Here is a 23,199-nt window from a genome sequence, read left to right on the forward strand (position 1 = left end):
TGTGTGGTCTCATAAACCGCATCTCTTCCCACTTCGTCTTCATTTTTACGCGCTTTCATTTTTCCCCCCTATTTACCAAAAAACCCTCTAAACTCATAAACTCCGTGTCTTTGGGGAGGAATCCATCCATCTTCCGGACACCAAATTGAATTGATCTCCGGGGCCCCCACCTCGCTTTTCTTCAATAGGGGGCCATCTGCGCGCGCGCGCTTCCCACTTTGAATAAAACGTGAAGGAAAACACACACAAAAAATGGGACAGCACGTGCTGCTTTTTTCTCGCCGTCACACGACGCGCGTGGGGTACACCTGGCGCCGGCGTTCAGCCGTGTAATCTGATTTCCCCGCTTTCACTGCAGCTGATTGATTCGCACATCCGGGTATTAAACTATTTTGTTAGACGCATTGACTTTTATTAATTAATCACGTCTTAATAATGAACTTTAAAAAAACTTCTAATCAAGCTGAAATGATTGAAAAAATGAACAAACAAGCAGATTGACACGTGATCAACACAAATGACGTTATGATCCAATTTTAATTTGAAAACATTTGAGGTGTAAAACAGCAAGCGTTCATCTGTCTGCGGGACGAGGAGCGACGATGCGCCCTTTCAAGCTTCCAGCCCGTGTAATAGCGGCAAAGTGCCACGTGGTGGCGCACTTATCATACGGCGCTAAACGGCTGCTGACGCACAGATTCTGACACGGAATCATGTGCATGAAAAACATGTTTAATATAACAAAACAACAAGTATGTTATTATTAAATAGTCCTTTTTTAAATTTGTAAATACAACCACTGCTGAATTCTAAAGTCTTAATAACATGTATTTAAATATCATCAGTGTTCATATCTGTATATTTCATACATTTGAAGCCTATATAGAAATATTGAAAGAGATTAAAACACACATCCCCCATCCTTGACACCAGCATTGGTGTTTATTTAGCTCTCCATGAGGAGGGGACAGGGGTCGTGTCCCAGTCATGACCTCCATTGTGTTCTGGAGGGGTGTGTGTATGTGTGTGTGTGTGTGCGTACAAAGGAAGACAAAATATTGATTCATATACAGCCGTGTAATTGCTGGAGGCATCTGTTGCCTTGCGGTTTGAATGTCCGTGTGTGTTTGGAGTGGGAATGAACTGGTCTGAGACCCCCCCCTCTCTCTTTTGTCTGGTGACACTATAGTGGTCAACAGCATCAGCAGCAGAGTAATGTGAAATCAATCGGTGGCGATATCTGTTTTAATTGATTTTGTGTTATCTTTATTGAACCCGATGGACTCATGGAGGTTAAAGGTGCACCGGTGTAGGGATTGGATGTTATGCCCGCGTGTTAAAATGTAGTTTCTGTGATTACATTCTAAGAGGAAGAACTCTTCAAAAGTAGTTTTTTAAATGTTATTCTAACGAATGCCAACTGATGCTGTCAGCCAATCGGGGCGCAGCATCTCGACTGCTCTGGCTGTGAGAACTCGGTTTTGACATTTATTCCTTTAAACCCAGGATTTCACATCAAAGCAATAAATGAGCATTTTAGAATCACAGAATTACACGAGATCCAGTCTTAATGCTAAGCTAAGCTAACTTGCCGCTGGCTGTATATATATCACATTTACAGGAGAGTGGTATTGATCTCCTAACCCTAATGAGCATATATTTCTGTCCTAATCTGTTCTATAGGAGACACTTTCCTGCATTTCATGTCATGCATTTATTCATTCATTTCGTTTTTTAGATGTTAGGATGCTTGAAGGCCTCAGTGACTGCATTGTGTCTCCTTCACTGACTGTGTCCAGGTCAGATTGCTATCGCTGAGCGAGTGAGTGTTTGGTTCACTGGTAACTGTTTACCTTGTTCAGCTTCACGAGCCGTGACAAAAACACTCCCTTTGCTTGAGTGAACGAGAGAATAGATGGAGCTTTTTAACAGTTTTTTAGTTTCATATTGTAACGTGTGTGCTTCTGATCTGACTGACACAAGTGGAGAGAGGACAGAAGATGCTCCAACAGTTTTATTGATCGCTGACGTGTGATATCGGGGCTCCCATCTGCTTGTTTAGGGCGACATCTTTGGGAGATAATAGATCACAAATCATCAGCATTGACAAAAAGGATTACAACAGTATCTATACATGTCACCTTGGAGTACTGCAGGGCTTTTTGTTCTTTTAGATGAGTTTTTTATTCCAGCCCATTTGGCACACAAAGGTCATAGGTCAAAACAGTGGTGGATTATGGGTTAAAAAGATGGACACCTGCATATCATTTTGGGGTCTTTTATTCGTCTGAATTTTGTCCACATGAGTGAACTTTAAGAGTAACGTGTTTTTGTATACATTAAACTATGATGCTGTTGTATGTTTGTATGGTTTTGAGACATCACAACTAGTTTGGAACCTAGCCGATATGAAACTTACACTTTGTGGATATAAGATGTAGAAACAAGTATTCAAAGCAGAATATTTAAATATATAAGCTTCTATTTTAGTGTGCTATATTTGGTGCCCACTCTGAGAATCTCTACTGCCCCTGTATACAACACATTACTGTAATGAACCAACTCAACATGCAGCAGGTTCACTTGTGACATTGGCAGGGGCTTCACGTGTTGAACACGCGCCCCCTAGCGCCACGTGTCCATACTACACCCCCCACCCCACCCGTGCGCCGAGAAGCACTGCCCCCCTGTGAAATTCCTGACTGCCGGGGTGATTCCTACGGTCACCAGGGGCTGCTTCCTACTGTATTCCTACCGTGTGCTCCGGGGGAGAAAACTGTGACACTAACCTCCGGATAAATGACCCGACTACGGGAGTGATATCTCCGCCGATAAAGGGTGAGTTCCGCTCCAGTACCGCTGGTGATACTGTCGGTCATATGTATTCTGCAGATGTTCGTGTGTGGGCTCAGTAGTGCGTGAAGCTTACATGTTATAATGCCCTGTGTTGACTCGTGGAGCCCTCAGACATGTGCATTACAGTCTCTACTTGTTTCTGTATACACTCGGAACAAAGGTTGTGGTTCGGTGTTGGGCTGAACGTGGTTTTCCTAAAGACTTGTGAACACGCCCTTGCTGTCTCCCCTACCTGTATCAAAGGGAACGCTTTCAACTTCGTTAGAATGCCCTCAAACTGCGGTCGGACCGACGCACAGCCACCATACTGGCAAAGTTAACCGTATTTTGTGCAGTTTGTGCGAATAGACGTTTTTTTTTTAATAACGCCTCTCTCAACAATAAAGTCACACAGCCACCGCGACACAGTAAAAAAAAAGAAAAGTCAACTATGTTTCATTCGGTTGACTGGAGCCGCATTACCCCGGCTGGTGCACCGCAGCTCAGCTGTAAACTGTAACCTGCGGCGGAGTTGCCGCGGACGGATACATTGTACACCGTGGCGTGCTTTGGTTTCTCAAGTAGTCGCACTAATAGGTTACTGAGGTGAGGAAGAGGAAGAGGGGGGCTTCCAGAGGCCACGGTGTAACCAGGGACTTTCCTGCCTCTAGGTCCGCCAGCTTGACGGGTCACAGGTAGGAGCTGGGCGGGTAAACCGGCTCTGGAGCTCCACCAGACAGAGAAGTGACGACAGGTAAAGTGGGACCTATTTCTCACCTCATATAGCCTACTTTCCTCTGCTTAAATGATTCTACGCTTAATATAACAATCCTTTTTGGTTGACTGTCCACAGTTAAGAACCACAGTTCAGCTCAGCAGCCTATTTTATTTTTATTAAAATGGTTCATAAGGTAGTTAGCGCCATGTGAAATTGGTCAAAAGAGGCTAAAGCAGGTGCTCCCGTAGCACGTGCTCAGTCCGGTGACGTCTAATTAATAACGTAATTTTTGTCAAAACACAAAAAAAAAAAAAAATCCTTAAATAAACGTTGCATGATGAAACCAACAACATATAATTTTGTGGTGTTGTTTAATATTGGATATTTAAGATTAATATGCTTATCTTGGTAATAGTCTAACTATAAAATGTCAAATAGTAAAAACCAAAGATTGTTGGTTTTGTCCTACCAACTAAGCCTGTTGTACTTTTGTTGGATGATACATTGTCCCAGAAACAATTGCGATAAATAATATTGTCATTTTAAGACCACTGATAATGAAAGTGCACTCTTTCAAAGAGTGCACTTGTGAAAATATAAAAATCCTCTTATAGTGGTAGGGAAATCCCTGCTTTTTATTCTCATGTAAACACAACGGGCTGTACCGATGTCAGCGAAGAGGATTAAAGTCATGTCCTTATGTCATACGATAAATCGACAATGCTGGGATGTTGTCATTGTCTTGACTGGCCCACTACCAGCTGACCAAAGCTGAGATGTATTTACATTGGTATAGCAGAAGCAAATCCTCATATTTGAGAAGCAAGTCAAAATAATCTATGTATTGTCCTTTCCGAAGTGCTGAAATATTACAACGTATATAACTACTGTGAGTAAAATAGATTGCCGAAGGAACACTGTAATATAATCAAATATAATAGATGTCTGAGCAAAAGCTGCATGCTAACGTGGTTTGACGTTCCCAGACAGACATTAAATGGTAACAACAAATGTTTCTTCCGCCCCATAAATTATGCAAGACCCTCATTATCATGACGACTTGTCTGCTCTGGATGAGATTTCCATTTGTGGGCTCTGCGTGGATTCTTCTCTATTCCGTCCCAGAAAAGTGGTGGTGGTGGTTTTGCGCGACAGCATCGGTCGCGATGACGACAGCTGTCGAGCTGTCAGATGTGTGCTTGAGCGCGGTGAGCTACGTGGGTGTGTTGCTTGCTTACAGAGCTCACAACATGTATGTTAATGTCGGTTATAAATTATATAATAAGTGCTAAAGTGAACATATTCAAGATATTGAACTCAAATGTATTTCTTTAGTTATAGAGTTATTCCAGTCAGGGCTTGTTATTGCTATGATGATCTTATTCTGCCCTTTATCTCCATTTCATGAATAGGTCAACTCTGTCACTGTTGGACTTTTTGGCCTTTACGGCCGGTTGCATCAAAATAGACCACATTTTTGTCTTCTTCTGTGCTGTATTAGGACAAAAAGATGAGAAAAGTTCATCTCTTGGGAGGAAACAGGCACTCAATCAGTGTCATTTCCCTGCTTTCTGAAGATACCATTATCTCACATGACCATTGCCAATAAAAGTCCATAATTCCACTCAGAAATCATTAAAAAAGGCTCCTTATATCTCCAGAACTTGCCCTGAGAATCATTAAGAACTGTTAAAGCTAATTCTGCGTACTTTTTAATGGTCTCCATTTGCCAACGCAGTCGTCTTGATTTTATCTGAGGGGGTCTGAAAAACCTAGAGAACCTCACTCCAGCTCATGCGATCATTAGCGGCCGGTCCGTCTACTGACCGCTCGGGTTCAGCCTGTTGTGGTTGCCTAGGAACACCAGCACCAAAAATGCAACGGGTAAAAGGCCAACATGTGATTCAAGCACAAGGGTCTGAGTCAGTGTTAGTCAGACGTACCTGTTACTGAGAGCTGTCTGTAATCAACACTGCACAGGTGCAAGGTGCATGCTAATGATCTTTTCAGTCAATGACGAGCACACTTTAATAATCTCTTTAAATGCTAATACTCTGGATTTGCTGCTGTTTTCCTGCCTCAATTGTGTTTCTCTGCGTCCGTGTTACCTCACAGGATATCCGAGGGGCTAAATTCGGTGACGCTGGGGAATGTTAATTGAATTCCACAGAATTAATGACCCCTCGTTTGCTCAGTCGTGGACAGGAACGCAACGAGCATGTGACCGGGGGGGCTCTAACGTGCCCTCGTGTCCCGGCATGTCTCATGACAGAGTTACCTTCTCTCGAGCTGGCGCGAAGTCATCACCGAGCGTGATGCCTGTTTTGTCTCTTTTGTTATCAGGGCGATAATAGAGGCAGAGCCATGGTTACGGAGGGAGGGGTGAGGCGAGAGGGAGGGGTGAGGCGAGAGGGAGAGGGAGAGGTGTCGGCGAACGAGCTGCATGCTGATGGGTTTAACGGAGCAGGCTTCGTTTCTGCGGGTGACAAAAAACAGATCTTTTTTTAACAGACTGTGTCAAAAGGCAGGGAAAATCTCACAGCCTAGTTATCCAGATTAAGTCATTTAATAATCCCCAATTTATCATCCCATGTTGGGTAAACATAGGTCGTATACTCACCATTAGCTCTAAATACCTGAGCTTTTAATAGCATCTTTGCTCAAACTGGCAGTGCTCCATTTCCTGAACGATCGTCTCTTTTTGGCTTTGGTTCAGTTGGATTATTATTATTATTATCAGGAAGAGAAACTGTTGTAATTGGTAATCAGAGGCAGTGGGATTTCAGGATTAATCACTGCTGAGTGTGAATGAGCTACATGGGGGGGGCCATACAGTTCATCTTTCAGAAAAGCAGAGTGGGCTGGAGTCTGTGTTTGCTTCCAGTTTCGTAAAACCCCGTCCGTCTGCTCCATATGTTCTCATGTTATGCTGAAAACATAACGGAGCACCTCATCTGGTTCATTGGCTGCTTAATTTTCCGCTCTGCACGGGGAACCCGGGAGTACTCCTGCTGCTCCTCGCTTGACCTACTCGCACAGTAAGCTCGTCTTCAGGGGTCAGTTTACCGGGGCGGTTCAGTGACTTCAGACCGCGTGACTGCGCCGGTGAATGAGCCTACTGAGACTAGCGATGCTTGATGTGTTACACTACACACCGCCGTAGTCCGGGGGTCAGTATTTCAATCCATCCACCTGAGCTGCTGATAATCGAGTCTCGCCAAGTGGCGGCGCCGACTCCCTTTATTGGACGTGACGTGAAAGGCCGAGCAGAGCTGATTTGCGGCGGCTGACAGCATATGTCTCGCGGCTCCAGTGCGACTTTGCTCCAGCTCTGCTCTCCGAGATAGAAGTGTTTCCTCGGGTTGTTTGTTTACATCCCCAGCTCAGGCCGCGGGATGTTTATCCTGGAGTCGGCGCTCACCTGTTAGCCTGTGTGTGTTTTTTTTGTTTTCCTGCTTCTTGTACTTCTTGTGTTACATGGAGGAATTTGGCAGAGGGTTTGGCACAGAGAAGCTCCCCCCCCCACCCCGAACAATGATTCACGTTCTCATGCGAGAGACTGTGCCCTCCGTGCTTCATGATTGCTGCGATAATGTTGCCCTTCCTCCTCTCCCGCTCCGCTCGTCGCCTGGCGTTTGCCAGCGCAAACAGACAAGCCGGCTGCTCAGCAGGGGTCTTGGATTACTGCGAAGGAACCTGCCAGGACCCCCTGACTCCCTCCCCCCCTCCCCCATCGCTGGGGGATTCCTATTTCAGCGCCGCAAACTTGAAATGGTTCCGCTTACCAATTTTCTCTGGCGCGGAAAAGGCAGAAACCACATGTGAGAACACCCGCGGATCCTGTTCCACTTCAACATAGACCTCAGAGCCAGGATGTGGGGAGACACTGACTGACTGCTGCTTGTCTTGTGTGTTTTTGAGGAAACGCACTACAGAGGAACTAATCAATCAATCGGACTTTAACCGAGCAGCTCTCTTTCGTCGAGGCTGCACTCTGGCTGAACCTGGACCACGCACTCATTCACCCCATTAATCCCTCATTTAGCCACGTGCCCTTCGCTTTTAAGAGGATTAAAGCAGGTGATGGGAATGCCTCTGTGACTGTGTCCAGCTTACTCAGCAGTCATTATTCCATGGGTGAATTCCTGCGGTAGAGCGGGAGCAGTGCCCACCAGGGTCCTTGTAAACCAGGGTCCTCAAACCACAGGGCCCAGGGGCCCAATCCAGCTACCATGTAATAAACCCCCCACATGTTTAGAATGTATTGTTGTGTCGTTGTTTTTGTTTAATCATACATAGTTCCCCCCATTAGCGTTAAATGGCACCCAGATAGTTTCAGTGCTTTAAACTTTTTCCATATCTGAATTACCATTTAAATGGCGTTTGGAAAAACCCCACTGCACCTGAAGTATTCAGTAGGATCAGAAGCTGCTGGCTGGCGGTGCGACTACGGAGAACCAGTCGAGGGAGGATTTGTCACCTTGCGAGGATGATTCAGGCATTTAAAAATGATTTGCACACGAGCATATCCAAATATACGGTTGCGCAACCTTCAAAGCATTTCCAGCCGCCTGTGACAGTCGCGCAAGCCTGCGCACACACAACAGAGGCGTCCCGCACATGTGCCGACGCCACAGAACTGGGTCAGACGAGACGTTTTGTGACCAAGTGAAGCGTGTTTCCCTTCAAATTGGCAGATAAGGATTGTGCACTAAATCTGGCTAACTGACTGTTTTTTTAATTTTTTTACCTGGAGTTGTGAACACAGAAAAAGCATGGGTGTATATGGGAAAAAACTTTTCATTCACTTATTTTTATTTTGAATACATTGCTGTATTTTTCAATGTTCAAGACCACAACTTGAACTTTCAGGTTAAAATTTTTTTTTCAAATCAAAACTTTTGACTTGGATTTAGCTCCACATGTGTCTTGTGTTGGACGAACCTTTTTAAAGGTGCAGTGCGTAGAATCGAGCGCCATCTGTGTGTAGGAGAACTACAGTGTTTGATTTGTCCGTTCTGGGCTCCTGTAGAAACGTGGCGACCCGCTCCGTATGTAGATATGAAATGGTTAATTCTAAGCCGGCGAAAACGCAACGATTCTCACCTTCAGGTGATTATACACTGTAGAAAATGGCGGAGCTATAAATCAGCCATAAATCCTGTGGTGCTGGAAGCCTGTCCTGAGAGTTTAGATCTAGAGCACTCTGGATGACTGATGCAGATAGTTAGGAATGAGTTCGAACTTCCCCTAACACTGTAGATAAATAACGTTAAGCAAATGTTGAGCCCTGTGGTTATAATATCGTCTATTCCTCCCCTCCCCTCCGTTATGGATGTTTAACCCCGGCTCAGACTGCACATGTTCAGGGGAAGGGAGTTTTATCTGAGCAGAATTTTGATTTAGTTCCTTTTGAGTTAAGTCTCGAAACTACATTTCACACTCAATGTTTTCCATCCCGCCCAGGGCTGTCTGAGAGTGTGTCACGCAGGTATAGATGTTTACGGCGAGCCTCCAGCTACCCGTGACTCACTCTTCCTCTCTCTCCCCCTTTTCGTGCAGTTAATCAGATACTTTTAATCCGAGCAGCATTGGTCTCATCTTTCACGTTTGTCGTACAAACCACCTCTGCCTTGATCCTCTCTGGAGGGAAGAATGATTTTAGTGGGAATGACTTGATGTAGGGTCCAATCGCCCCAACGAAATTCCCCTGCGGCAGCCAGGAATAATAACTCATGCAATCACAGCGTTATCGAGTGGATAAAAGCGTCCGTCCAGCTGGAGACGCTTCAAAACGTTAGTGAAATGCATTTAAAGGGAGATCTGTTGCATGCATTTAGTTCCTGGATGGGTGGTGTTCACGTCTGAACTGTAGCACGTCTAATGTGTAATCCACATTCTAATTATTGTTTAGACTACTAAAGAGATGATTCATTTTTCTTGGCCAACCACGAAGTTAGCTTTGCACTGGTTTCGTAGACAAAGTGCCAATCGGCACATTTTCAAACAAATATCAGATTTCTTATGATATGAAACGGAGAACAAGTCACTCTTGTCACACTGTAATCTAATCTTTTGCAATCATAATTGCAATAGATTAGATTTCTGGTGTTTGACTAATCCGTTAATAACGTTTGCTTTCCATGATACAATACATGCCTCTGCATGTCTATTTCATAGATACAACTGATAATAATGAATTTCACCAAAATCAATTTTCAGTCCCAAGAAAGCTGGAACATTTTGGGATTGCAAACGTTATCCAAGCCTCTGACCGGAAACATCCTGGGGTTGTGTAGAAGTGTTGGTGAAGACATCACGTAGCGCTTCACTGCTTCACTTTCATTAATTTCAAGTGTTCTAGCCACAAGTGATGCCATTTTTTTCATTAATGCCGTCCTCTGCTGCTGTGACGGTTGGGCTCTGGAGCGTAGTAATGAAGAGTTAAAGGGATAGTTTGGGTGTTGTATTCACACTGATGCAATCAACTGTTTATTAAATGCTGGAAGAACAAGACGACGCATAGTTGGGAGCAGCTCTGCCGTCACGAGTCCCAGATTCGCTCCCCAACTGGCAACCCCTCCCCACCTCCATCAGGAACTTCTCCTGGGACAAACAAGAAAGAGGGCTTTTATCTTCATCGCACTCCCGCCACATTCGTCGTGTCAGGCTTAAATAGTTTGCTGTGTCTCTGACAGAGACTTAAGAAGTGCCTCTGAACAACAGTCGTCGGGCCGTGTGGGAATAAGAGCAAATTGCTGTTTCACGGCAGCAGTGATTCCTTAATGTGGAACGCTCAGCTGTAACCTCCTGAGAGCTGTGACAGAGTGTTGTTACTGCAGGATGTATGCATGAGGGGTGCTAATGAATACACACTGATAAAAGAAGTGATGAGAAAGAAAGGGGTGATTGTGTAATGTTCTTTATTCTAGACGCCGTCTCGTTGGCTCCTCCTGTCTCTAGCAGTCAGATGTGGGCCGGCTTCCCGGACATTTCAAACTCGCATGTCTCCTCCTCGTTTCCCATCCAGGTTGATGTTTCCTCACCGGGCGCCCCCAGGGTCGCTTTCAAGCCCGACCGCCGACAGCTCGCTCGCCTCGTGAGCGAGCCGGCCCATCGCCTCCGAGCTCGGCGACAGCCCGCTGCGCCTAGCCAGCGGAACCAGCCGAGCAGCCTTCCGCTTCAAACCCCCCCGATCCCGGCTGCCCGGGCGGGACTGCGCTGCCATGGACACGGAGTCCACCTACTCGGGCTACTCCTACTACTCCGGACGCTCCCGGGGATCCCACAGGCACGGGTAAGACTAAATCCTGCTCCGTCGATAATTCTGTTCCCTCCTGTTGTTCATTTTTGTACTGATTTCCATCCGAGTCAAAGAAATGCTCCAACTGTGAGTCACGTAACGCAACAGAGTTGGATTCTTAGAACAGATAAAAAACTACAATATGGCTGAAACAAGAACCAGAAACATTTATTCTCAGTCAGTTCCTCTTTATTCCCTTTCTCATCCCTGGATTTCTACTTCCTCCTCTCCCTCTCCACCCATGTGATCCCGCCCCCCCGTGTGTCTCCGTCTTCCTGGCATATGCGCGGAGCCCCACAGCTTGTGTCGGCGCATTGGTCTGTCAGCAGGGAAATGGCCGTGGTTGACAGGCCTCAGGAAGGCGGCGGGAGACAGGTGCCGGAGAGGGCCGGCTGACTGATGGCTCGGCGGACACGCTGAGAGCCCTGAGAGGACATGAGAGGAGGCTCCTGTTCCCACGACGGCCCCTCCCTTGTCACTTGCTCCCTCTTGCTTTTTTTTCCGGCCATATATCTCTCTCAGTTCTACGCTGCCGCTCTCACCGCCACCTGTTGCCGTTTAAGGAACTTTGTGTCTCACGTCGTGGGACGCTTTCTGTCACCCTGTATCGCTCTCGCTCTTGTCCTCTTTATCTCTTTCCTTTCCCCTCATCGTACTCTTTGCTCCCATGTGTCCGCCGTGATATGAATGCAGCAGCTGCCCTTTTCTGGTTCGCTCTTGACCTCTCCTCTGTATCGCCCCCCCTCTCTCCACCTCCCCCTTCTTAAATGGATTCCTGGCTACTCTCTTGAGGATGGGTAGGCTCGGGCGTATCACTCGTTCCCCCTCTCGCTGGCATTCCCCGGGGGCCGGAATGTGCCCATGTAGCTCAAAGTAAGAGCAGAGCAAAAGTGGTCTCGCATTGATTTGGAATCAAAGACGGGGGGAGGTTAGTGGGTTTTTCTGAAGCCTTTTAAGTGAGTGACAGTAAATTGGAAATGAACATACGGGCATCCCCGCCAAGCGTCTTTTCCGCTCCTCCGCTCGCACCATGTCTGTGCCAAAGCCACCGGCTGTCCTCTAATTCCATCTAAAAAAGAGGGAAAAAAGATTTTTTCGCCTTTGAAACCCCTTTGCCGTCGTTGTATGAAGGTGATTTACTCCGATGGGGTTCCACGCGTGAGGCAGCTCTGCATCACTGTCGTCTAATTACACTGATGTCAGGAACAGATGCACGGTGGAGCGTGATCACATACAAATAATCACACAGTGACATCATCGTCTAGTTTTGTTTGTATCTGTGCATATTTGTGAGTCAATCTCTACATCATTTGTCAGAAAATAATAGAAGAATGGAATGGGATTGGCTTAGGTTTTCATAAACAGATGGTGCACGGTTTTTGGAGTTATTTCCTCGGATAGCTGGCTTTCTGCCCCCGTCTCCTGTGTCAGACTCAACCGGTGTCCAAAATACTTATTCAGTAATGACCAGCGGCAACATCTGGCTCTGAAAAGGCTCCTTTAAAAAGAAGTCTGATTGTATAAAAGTCTATGAAACCTTCTCTGTTCATTTATTCCCTCAGTAAACATTGTAAAACTGAGTTTATGGTAAATGATGGTCCCTTTATTGTCCACGTCTGTGGACGTTACTTCCTGCTAAATACTGAGACTAAACGTATGCTGATGACACCGATTTATTTATTTGCACGTAGAAGTTATTTGTATTCCCTTCTGACCGTGTTCAGTTGCACCAGAGCAAAACACTAACTCACCAGAGAGCAGTCTTTTCAGTAGTTGTGGGTATTACACTGATGCCCATGAACTTTTGAAGCAGCCAGAATCCAGAGCTGCACAATTAACTGCGAAGGGAAGGACGCTAATGTGATTTTCAGTCCCTGGTTGTAATATTCCATTACCACACGGCCTCTTGGAAGCACCAAGTGGCTGCCATGTTTTTGTTTTATATATATTCGTTGGTGCAGTGGCATTGACAAATCTTAGTTGCATATTTTACTCGTACTCATACTAGAGATTTGAAACCATTCAAACCACTTTAAGGATCATGGTAGATTTGTATTGGGTCACTTTACTTCAGTCTTTCTCTCAAAAGTTCCCCAAATCTCGGCTCCTTCACTCTGTCAGTTTAGAGTATTTAAATGATTGTGAAATAGTAAATCTCATATTAGCAGCTGCTCATGTGGAAAATTGGTTCCTTTGATTGGTCGAACTCCAATTATAGGGCAGCACGTAGCATCGACATAGAGCTGGATACGTCATTTAAACTAATTCATTCACAGTCATGATTCCATTTGGAGGTTCCTGGATGATACGATTCATATACATGTCGTATAAATCCGATTTCAGCTCACCTTTTCTTGCTCTATATAACTATTTCTCTTCTACTTTTAAGTGCAACACTAGGAATGTCCTCCAGTAGACACTTTCTGAAAAATATGCTCGGTCATCAAAACATTTAAAGCGATACCGCGTTTCTATGACGGACAGCTTTGCGGTTCGGCGGAATGCTTACGCTATTGAATTCCCGAAGTTCAGACGACGTTGTACAACCCCGTCTTTTCCAGTCATTTTCTCATAGACTTCTATACAACCAGAGGAGTCGCTCTCTGAGTGTGTGGTGGCTCAGTTTTTATTTGGCTCCATGACTCTACCCATTTGGCTGAGGCCGAGCCGTCCACCGGCGCATTGACACAAAGCGGCGTGTCACACAGGTGTGTGGGTCGCCCTGCCAGCCACGGAGAGAACAAATTGGCCCACAGACGGTCCGGCGTGCCACGCTAGTTGGCTCTGCCTCTCCAGCGGCATCCTGCTATCGCCCTCCCTCCGTGTGAGGCGGAGAGAACGCGACCGCGAGCCACACTCGTCCTCAGGTGTTGGAGGGAGACGGCGCTTGCGGGGCCTAATTGGCGGGACTCTGCCCCGGCTCGCCAGGCATCATCTGCCCTCACAGGACCCCTCCTCCCTCCCTCCATCCTCTCTGTTCCAAAAAAGCCATACCCGTTTCAGGGATCCACGCTGGAAGTCAAATTCCATTAATCAAATCATAGCAGAGCGCGCTGTTGGAATACAAACGAGCCGGCTGCATGTTAATGAGGCAGGAAGAGGATGTGGGAAAGGGGGGGGAGTGGTGGGTAAAGGTGTGTGTGTGTGTGAGTGTGTTGGGAGCGAGGTTTCCACACAGTGCGATCACCCCAGAAGCATGCTGAAGGGGGAATGAGAAAACGGACCGGGGGGAGCTGAGGGGCCGGTAGACAGAGGCCGATCTGTTCAAACCACTCCCCGGCTGCCCACAGGTCTGCTCACCTCTGTATTTCCTGTCTGTGTGCATCGTCCGTACCACGTTTTTTTAACGTCTAACTCGCATCGTCTTTGCACCTTCTTCATACACATTTTGTAGTCTCGCCAGCTTGCTGAGAACCAGGTGTTCCTTTACCTTCTGCTCTTGACTTTGGCTGAGTCACGCTTCGCTGGGAGATATAAATGGACATTACACATGCTTTGTGTGCAGACACACATTCACACCTTGTTTACTGTCAGCCAGTGGTTCCCAGCCTTAAATACCTGCTTGTGACAGCTCACTACTTGTTATCTCTTATTGTGCATGTGGGTTATGTGCAGTTTAATCACAGAGGAATGTTATGAAGACAAACAGACCAAGAAAAATAGGGGGGAAAAAGCCGAACAAAGTTGCCGCTCATCTGTTGACAGCGATGTAAGAGTGTGTGGATGAAGAATTAAGTGAAGTTTTACTCATTCAATCTCTACGCTTCGTAACGTTTGCTACTCCACTGCTCGGTACTTTATGCGGAAGTTAGCCCGCTACAACGGTAGCAATGGCAACAGAAGACATAAAAATGGCCGCCGCTCTGACCATCCTGCTATGTCGATTTGAATCTCTGTTCTACTACTATACATTCTACAGTATACATACCATTGAGGTCTCCTGAGTGGAGAAATTGATAGTTCACTAAGAACAAGACTTTGCTGTACAAGAGCAATGCTGTTCTTTATTTCCGAGTATATATATTTTTTTGCGTTTTAACACGACCTTCTGCAACACTCTGCTCTTTACTTAATGCAGCATTACCTTTCCTTTCCTTTCCTTTCCCCTAGAGCTGCTTATTATTCTTCATGGGGCCCTGCTGCTCCTCCCTGTCTCCTCTCCTCCCCAATTAATAATCGCAATAAGTGACAGCCTTTGACAGATGATCGCTCCCGCCGGAGGAACCGTTTTTGCAGTGATGGTGATGATAGCCATAATAATATTTAAAGTAATAATGATAGCTGTAATATAGTTAAAGGCTTACATGGACCTAATCTCCTGGATTTATTCGACAGCAATACGTGAGTCACTCTGTCGGTGAGAGAAGTTGCTGAGGGCTATTGGAAGCGAGCTTTCTCTTGCTCCGTGCAGATTGGAAACACCAGTTGCTGTTGTGATTTTCTGTGGGAAAATCGTGTCCACATTGAAAAGGGGGAAGTACAAGAATAGAGGCGGAAAGCAGACTGGTTAACACCCTTTAATGAAAACACTTCAACCCACCCAATGCAACTCTGTCAGACTGTACCAGCTCCACTGCTGTCAGTCACGCCGATTCCTCCGTTCCCCCAGCAGGCAGGATATCCTGCACATTACGGTGATGTTTTGTTATTGTGTGAGAAGGTGGTGTTCAAGGGCCACCCGTGTTGGTCATTTGTAGTTCAGCATAGGACTTTCTTTGTCTTTTGTTTGTGTAACTTTGAAAAGATTAAAGCTGCTCTAATCAAAATGATTGTGGCCGAAAAATAGTAAATGCAGCTTTTCAGGCATTTTCACAATCGTGCGATTAATAGCGACGCCGGGAAACAAGGTTGATTTTTCAGAATAAAAGCATCGACCAAACACGTTGTACAGAACGGGTTGAGTTGCGTCTACATTAATGAAACAACACGGAGGCTCTGTAGTCTGAACCAAAGACTGCAAACTTTATTACTCTTTATTACTCTCTCCAACCTCGACAGAGGCAGCGCAGACCAGATCCACTAGCTTCTGTTCTTACCTTTCACAATAAAAGCCCCAGGCATACAATATTCCCAAGTGACTATTTCGTATTTTTGTAGCAACAGCCTGTGCTCGAGTGTGTTAATGGAGAAAACGTTGTGGAAATTTGATTTGTTATGTTCAAATGTCGCTCAGAGAAATAAAGTGATTACCGTGAAACAACGAGCGTACAGACGGCAGGAAACTCTATTATCATCACGAGACGACAGCATCTTTAAATGGCCTCTTTGTCGTCCAGCTGAAAACGAGCCGCCTGCTGTCGCCCGATGTCCAATATGTCGGTCCAGTAATCTCGTTGCAGCATCTTCAGCATGTAATATCTACATGAGATCTGACAGCCATGTCTCTGGTGTCAGTCCGTCTGTCTCTCGTTCAGTCCGAGCGGCCGCCAACAGCTCTCAAACGCAACACCTTGGAAATACAACCGCTGTCGTCCAAAGGAAACTTTGCATTTTTCAATCGGCTTTAAAATACTGCATGTACCATGTCCAAGATGTCAGCAGCTGGAGCTGGAGGGGGAGGGACACCGATGAGGGATTAACTGTGGCTTGTTGAGCTTTTCTTTGGTAATGGAGCCGCAGCACGGGCACCGTGCCATGTGGCCATATTGATGCTGGGCGGAGGATGTGGAGAGCCGGCGTTTCACGCTCTATGCGGGATTAGGGCAGGGGGTCAGTGCGGCTAATGGAGCTCATATGTTCAGAGACAGAGGGCCTTGTAGTAAGAGTGGTGCTGTGATATGGAGGGGGGGGTTATGTGGGGCAGAGTTTACATGAGTGCCAGTCAACGGAAATCAGCTGGAGACGGTTTAATTTCTCCACCTTCACACAGCGAGCTGCTCTGGAGTCTTATCAAACATGTCCCTGCTCTCTTTGTGTGATCAGTTTGTTCATATACTGTGTGTAACCGTCTCTTTCACAGTGCTTATCTCAGAGACTGGTCCGCCATGCTTTTTTGCCGTCAAATAGGACAAGTGAAGAAGCAAGGCAAAAGTCAAAGGCCAGGGTCATCTCGGCTTACAGTGGGTTCTTTCTGTGAGGGAGATAAGGTGCAAAGACTGAGGAATGTCAACAATATACTCGTAAATTGTTCTTAAAAGGTTGTTCACTGACAATATCACAACCCTTTGATCAGACTCTTAAAAGCTCTGATGACCAAAGGTTATTTTCTTTTTTCTGCGCCCGGTGACAGCCGTCGCCGAAGGCATTATGCTTGTGCGTTGTCTGTCCGTCCGTCCGTCCGGTCCAATCTCGTGAACGTGATATCTGAGGAACGCCTGGAGGGAATTTCCTCAAATTTGGCACAAACGTCCCGTGATGAGTATATTGAAAGTCATGTCTAAAATTTGTGTTTGTGTCCCTCTAAGGCTTCTTTGTTTCCAAGCTTGTGCACTCGTATTTCTTTGTCAACATCCGTACTGCACTAACCGTGATTTTTCTTCTCTTCTTTGTTTTGCAGTGAGCGAAGCCGGGACCGCCACAAGTCCCGCGGTAAAGACAGCCGCTCGGAAAAGTCCGTAACAATTACCACGCCGCCCGCAGAGCCGCTGCTGGGCGACTCGGCCGTTCGCGGTGAGCAGGTCCAGGTAGGGCTGAACACAGCGCCGCTGCACCGTCACCCAAAAAGCAGTCCCGCATCCAAACCGAATCACACATTAGGAATCACCTCACACTTTCTGTACATTTCGCCTCTACCTTTTGCGGAGCACGGTTGCTTTATGATCTCTGCTAGTCCGATTTATAAGGGATTTAGAGTACAGGAGATTTATCAGTCACTACTCAAAATGAGCTGGAATGATAATTGTGTTTATCAGCCCGGGCTGGGACGGGCCATCTGGTATTTGAGGGCAAAAGCCAGAAAGGGCCAGTCCACTTTTGGCGAGGCCTACGCCATCACTTTCAGGAAATCCACTGCAGATGAAATATCTGCAACAGGATAAGGATGCAGCAGGTTGCTTCTGTGGTCATCGCCACTTTGTTTTGTCGGAAGCAAACGCTGTATTTCACTGCAGGGAGGGGTTCAACTCATGAGGTCTAGTGCAAGGTGGGGAGATTGCTTCAGCGCCCCCCGCCCAAAAATGGACCAGACCAAGCAAAAAAAAACGGCAGCTTAGCTGTTTTGACTGTCAGTCAAAATTCAAACTCTTCCCTCAGAAACCATGCTGACTTTGTCAGTGACAGAGAAATGGATTATATGATAACACAGAAATATAAGGTAGGAGATTGATCGTCAAATTGTCTTGTTCGTTAAATATTAACGTCTCGTAGGCTACACCATCAGGATGTGTTTGTCTGGGCATCGGTGCAGTCTGCCGCCCGATCATGTTTCCTGGAGTCGGATAAAAGGCAGAGCGAATAGCACTCGAGGGGTACAAGAGATCTCGCTTCCAAAACAGGCGATGAGTCATAGCCAATTTGTTGCGTTTTGTGTGGTATTTTTGAAAACACATTTCATCGTGTGACCCTTAAAGAAAGAAAAAAATTAGACAATTCTTAAGATAACGGTTTGAGGGCTGTCATGACAAACAGCATTTCTTCAAATAAGTCTGTTGATATAAATTAGGATATCATTAAGTCGCCGTATTTGCTTCGTTCAACAGTTGTGAAAAATGACTGAGAATTGAAGCAGATAATGAATTTAAATAAATAAATAGTAAAAAAAATAAAATACAAATGTTCCGTCTTGTGTGTCTTGAAGCGTGAAGTGTTTACAGCCAGGGAGCCTGTTTTTAATGAGATGTAAAGTAGCCGAGCCCTGTTTGTGACTGTCTCATGACTGAATAAGGCTTTAAAGTGGGGCTGTATGAGGTACTTATCCATAGTCGGTGTATTACCGACAGTAGAAGGTGATAAATGGGGAAACTGAGGCCATTATCTATGATCTCTTCAAAGCCACCAGACTCCATTGTCAAAACAGTAATTTTACCTCGCAGTACACAGAGGTTGCTGGTCTACTGCTGCCTCGAGTTAGACCAGCAACTCCTTCGTTCTGTGATTCTTCTCATGCAGTCTGGTGGCTTTTAAAGAGAGCATAGGTGGAAACAACCGCTTCAGTTAACTAACTTTCCGTCACGTGAAAGAGTGAAATGTGTGCCGTTACTCGTCCAGCGTGCTTTGAAAGCAGGAACTTCAACACTTCGTTGCTGCTGGCAAGAGTCAAAACGCAATGTAATGAAAGAAGAGAGTTTAGCACACAGACAGCCTCTGCTTACCCAAGACTGACGCGCTCTTTATAGCCAAACAACTGTCTGGCACGGTGGCCCTCATCAAGTGTTCGGCTTAAGCCGCTGAAGGGAAGAAAAGAAAAAAACACGCCCCGGTCCCTCCGACGTTCGGCAATCGTGTACTGACCTACTTGGCGCTCACTTTCCGTCGTGGCGAGACTCGTTAGCAGTCGTTTGTGTCTAATTTTAACACATGACAGGATTTGCCACAGAGCACAGTCGTCCTCGGTGTTTTTCGCTCTCCATGTCTTATTCATGCCGTGGCCTGCAGTGGAGCTGCTGACAGGGCGGGGAGCGTTTGGCTTCAGTTTGAGTAATCAGGGCCAGCGTACTCCGCTGAGAGAGCGGCTCAGCACAAATCCCCGCGTGTGCACTCCGGTCCCTGCTATGTGCTCCCGTATGTGAATATTTAGGGTCGGCCTCGTCTCGCAGACGCTGCCGCTCATTACTTCCGCTGCCGGGACTTAACCGGAGTCTTGGCTGACGGAGCGGTGCATCGGGGGATGTCCTCCTGATTCCCGGCGCAAAAAAAAGTTTCTCACGGCCTTACCGCAGGAAATCGTAAAAAGAAGAGGGGTGGTAGATTTGTTCAGACCCTGCTGTTGAGCGGTGGTGTTTGTGTGTGTTCATGTGTTCACTTGGCAGCAAGCATTCACAACATGCAGAGCACAGAAACCCAGTTTGTTTGATCAAGTCTTTTTAAGGGGGTTACGGGCTTGACTATTTATTGGCTGCTAGCTGTCTCTAGTCTCGATGTTAAGCTAAGCTAACCTGCTTCATATTTTGTGTACATCAATCTTCAAACAAACTATTTCTTAGCTTAGGTGTAAACTGCCAAACACGCCTCATGACGACCAGTTCTTCACACGCTTTGTTTATTTAAAATGGGATTTCGACACGGCTCGTGAATGAGGTTGATCGTACACCTCTCAGACAGCTCGGTGGGTTCCAACAGGTCGCTCCAATTCCAGGACGCGGGCCAAAGCCCCGGGCCGTACGTACGTGTGAATGTGAAGAACACGCTTCAAGTGCTCGTTCAGCTGTGAAGTCTGAAGGTGGGAACGAGGTGGTTCTCGGCAAGTTGTATTTTGCCGGCTAAGGACAATGGAGGGGAGCGTCGCCTGGACCTCTGGAGGTGAACTGACACTCAATAATGTGAGCAATTTGGGTCAATCCGTCCTGCTGCTGTTGGCTGTATGAAACTGGATATTGGAGTGGATACTGAGAGGTTGATGGGAGCAGCGGCGGTCGATGCAGCGCGGCTTAGGAGTGTGATGCCGGGCCGGCATTGTACGAGGTGTCAAACAAGAGAAATGCGATATGTTTAAACCACAAAGCATTCTTTGAGAATTAGCGCCTTCCCATCCCAACAAGTGGAGAGAGAGAGAGAGAGGGAGTGAGAAAGAGAAGTGGAGCTGGGTTTATTTTTAGATGAGCAGTTTAGAGAGGGAACCGCTCCCCCCCCCCTGTTCTCCAGCTGCTGTCAGGTGCTCTCTGGTAAGGAAATGCTGAGCGACAATTTGGCTCAAAATGCACCTAAACTGATTTGCATAGCTGGTATGTGATTGCTCAACCTTTTGTAGCTTACTTCCAGATTTAAGACCTTTAACGGCTTACAACATCGTCACACAAGAGTCCTGATGTTCCTCCTTCTTGTATCCAAATTCTGTAATCGTTCCTCTAGCGGTGCTTAAAAGTAGAGCGACGGTTCTTCTAAGTCACACCATACCACTTCTCAACAATACCAGAAATTTAGTATTTAATACCAGTGAACTCCTCCTTACCCAATTTACCACCACCTTAAAAAACAAAACACTTAGAGTTATTGTTAGGAAGTTAAACGGGTCCTAATTCCCTCTCAATAACACAATAACGTTATAACTTGCCTTCACCTAATCCTCATTTTTACTGAATAGAGCTTGAACGCATCATATTGAAACCCAATGCAACCTCCGTTAACGGTAGCTGTTAGCTCTAGTGTCGGTTCTGGTACATAGCGAGTTTTGATTGTTTTTAATACGCTCCGTCGGGTTGCTGTGTTCCGCTTTTGATGAGCAAGTTTTTGTCTTACCATCCCACATGCGCACACACACACGCACATTAACACACACACACACACACACACACATTAACACACACACATTAACGCACACACACACACATTCAGCCTCGCCTGTGGCAGCGCTGCGACGCCGCGGTGCTCACTGGGTCAGAAGCGATGCACGGAGAGTGGCACTGAGGCAAGAGGCGAGCAGAGAATGAGAGAGAGGATGCCTTGAGGGAAAGACGGATAAAAGGAGGGAGGAAGGAGGGAAAGAGAGGGAGGAGGAGGAGGATGGGTGAAACCCTTGGAGTATAGCGATGGCACCTAATTGGTGTTGTTTACTCTCCTCTCTGGACTGTTTATTTACTGTACTCCTCCGCTCCACCTTCCTCTCCTGCTCCATCCATCCATCCATCCCATACCCCCCCCCCCCCTCTTCTCTCCATCTCTCCTGCTGTCAGGACATCCCATGTGATCATCTCATATCAACTCTCTTCCTCTCTCCTGCTCTGCGCGCTCCATCACTCCTCTCCATAGAGCCCCACACATTATGTGGCAGGCGAGCGCACAGTCCCACACGATGCCTCCTGAGGCATGATGGGAGAGATTTCTATATAAAGCAGAGTCGGGGAGGTCACACACACACACACACACGCACACACTCTGGGATGTATCGGGGGAAGGAAGCACAGAGGCGATGTTCGAGCGAGCCGGACCGAGGTGAAGTTCAGTGAGGATTTCGGGGATGCAGTCGCCACCGGTGATGGAGGCGGGAGACGAAGTGCTGCAGGTGCTCGAGGTCTGCGAGGCGATAGAGGAGATAAGGGAAGTGATTGTCACCACCATAGAAGAAGACTCTATTACTAACTCTCCTCCAGTGGCCAGCTCTGGAGCGGGGACTAAACCGAGCCAGGTAAGAACAAGAGAGGTCCAACATGCAGCGACTGGAACTACAGGTTTATATAGAACAACAACATCTATATAGACGAGTGAGGACGTCTAGTGCTCGCTGTCGCTGGATGTATAGCTCTTATAGAAATGTTGTTGGTCGAGGACGGCAATATATATTACACTATCTGACGCAATAGAGTGAGGCGAAGTCTGTACCTCAACGGCGAGGGACAAATGCTTTGTTTTTGGTTTGAATTGTGCCATAAATTACACTTGTAATGTTTGTCAGTTTAAAAATAATTGTGCAGGTCAAGAAACGTTGATTGCTTGATTAATTAGTGAACGCCACCTTTATTGCAATTAACAATAGGCCTGCAGAGAAACATGCCCAAGTGGAGATATTTCATACACATAAGATTAACTTGAAGTTGTAATCAACTGCTCTTAAAGAAAGCTCCCACTCTTAAAGTTAAACAAAAGTCGTATTCTTCACACTCAGCAAAGAACTTCTTTCCTCCTTAATCTGCTCTTGAGATGATTTCAAGTGTAATTCAAAGTCGTCCCAGGTTTCTCCATCAGCTCTCACTTAATGCCACATAATCCTCACACCACTTTCTGGGTTTTGCTAAATTAGAAGTTCTCTATTCCCTTCATGGTTACCTGACATTCCCGTGAATAATCCATTTCAACCATACTGCAATTTAACCTCTTTATCAAGCGCTGCTCAGCTGCCGGCCTCCCATTGTCTCGCTGTCACTCCTCCATACTTGGAGTTAGTCCGGGGGACTATTTTTACGGCGCTTCCCTTCCTTGTCCCGACAGGTTCTTGGCCGCCTCGCACGCTGTCCACAGTTTGAACAAAGGTTGGTTTTAAAGGAGCTCTTTGGGAATGCAATATTTTACACACACATACGCACACCTTGCCTCCCAGGAGTGAGTAGAGTGCACTTGTTCCTGCTCTGAGCGAGAGGCTTTTGTTTGCAGCCCACTTATTGCTGAACAACAGAAAACAGGCTTTTAGTGGATATTTGACTTACCGCGAGAGACAATGGCTGTTATTTGTACTCCGGTGGAGAAAGAATGCATAAGATACTCGGCTGAAAGCTTTGGAAATGCACGCTGGCAGACATAGCGTGTTAGTGTGCGT

At 46.4% G+C, this 23,199-nt stretch overlaps 1 protein-coding gene across 4 annotated transcripts in view; it reads left to right on the plus strand.

Annotated features, from left to right (window-relative positions):
• The first annotated feature begins 2,700 nt into the window (after window positions 1–2,700).
• Window positions 2,701–23,199, plus strand: part of LOC116386004 (vang-like protein 1) — a 35,159-nt gene continuing 14,660 nt past the window's right edge. For 2 of the 4 annotated variants that reach the window (XM_031851910.1, XM_031851913.1), the window contains exons 1-3: window positions 2,701–2,838; window positions 10,584–10,850; window positions 17,353–17,479. In XM_031851910.1, coding sequence (XP_031707770.1) covers window positions 10,780–10,850; window positions 17,353–17,479 — 198 coding nt within the window. In that variant the 5' untranslated portion in view covers window positions 2,701–2,838; window positions 10,584–10,779. Of the gene's footprint in view, window positions 2,839–3,506; window positions 3,590–10,583; window positions 10,851–17,352; window positions 22,075–23,199 lie in introns of those variants that run through there. The other 2 variants (XM_031851911.1, XM_031851914.1) reach the window with 2 other exon arrangements.

The sequence above is a fragment of the Anarrhichthys ocellatus genome, unplaced genomic scaffold (assembly GCF_004355925.1).
Source record: "Anarrhichthys ocellatus isolate YVR2014 unplaced genomic scaffold, GSC_Weel_1.0 scaffold12, whole genome shotgun sequence".
NCBI lineage: Eukaryota > Metazoa > Chordata > Actinopteri > Perciformes > Anarhichadidae > Anarrhichthys > Anarrhichthys ocellatus.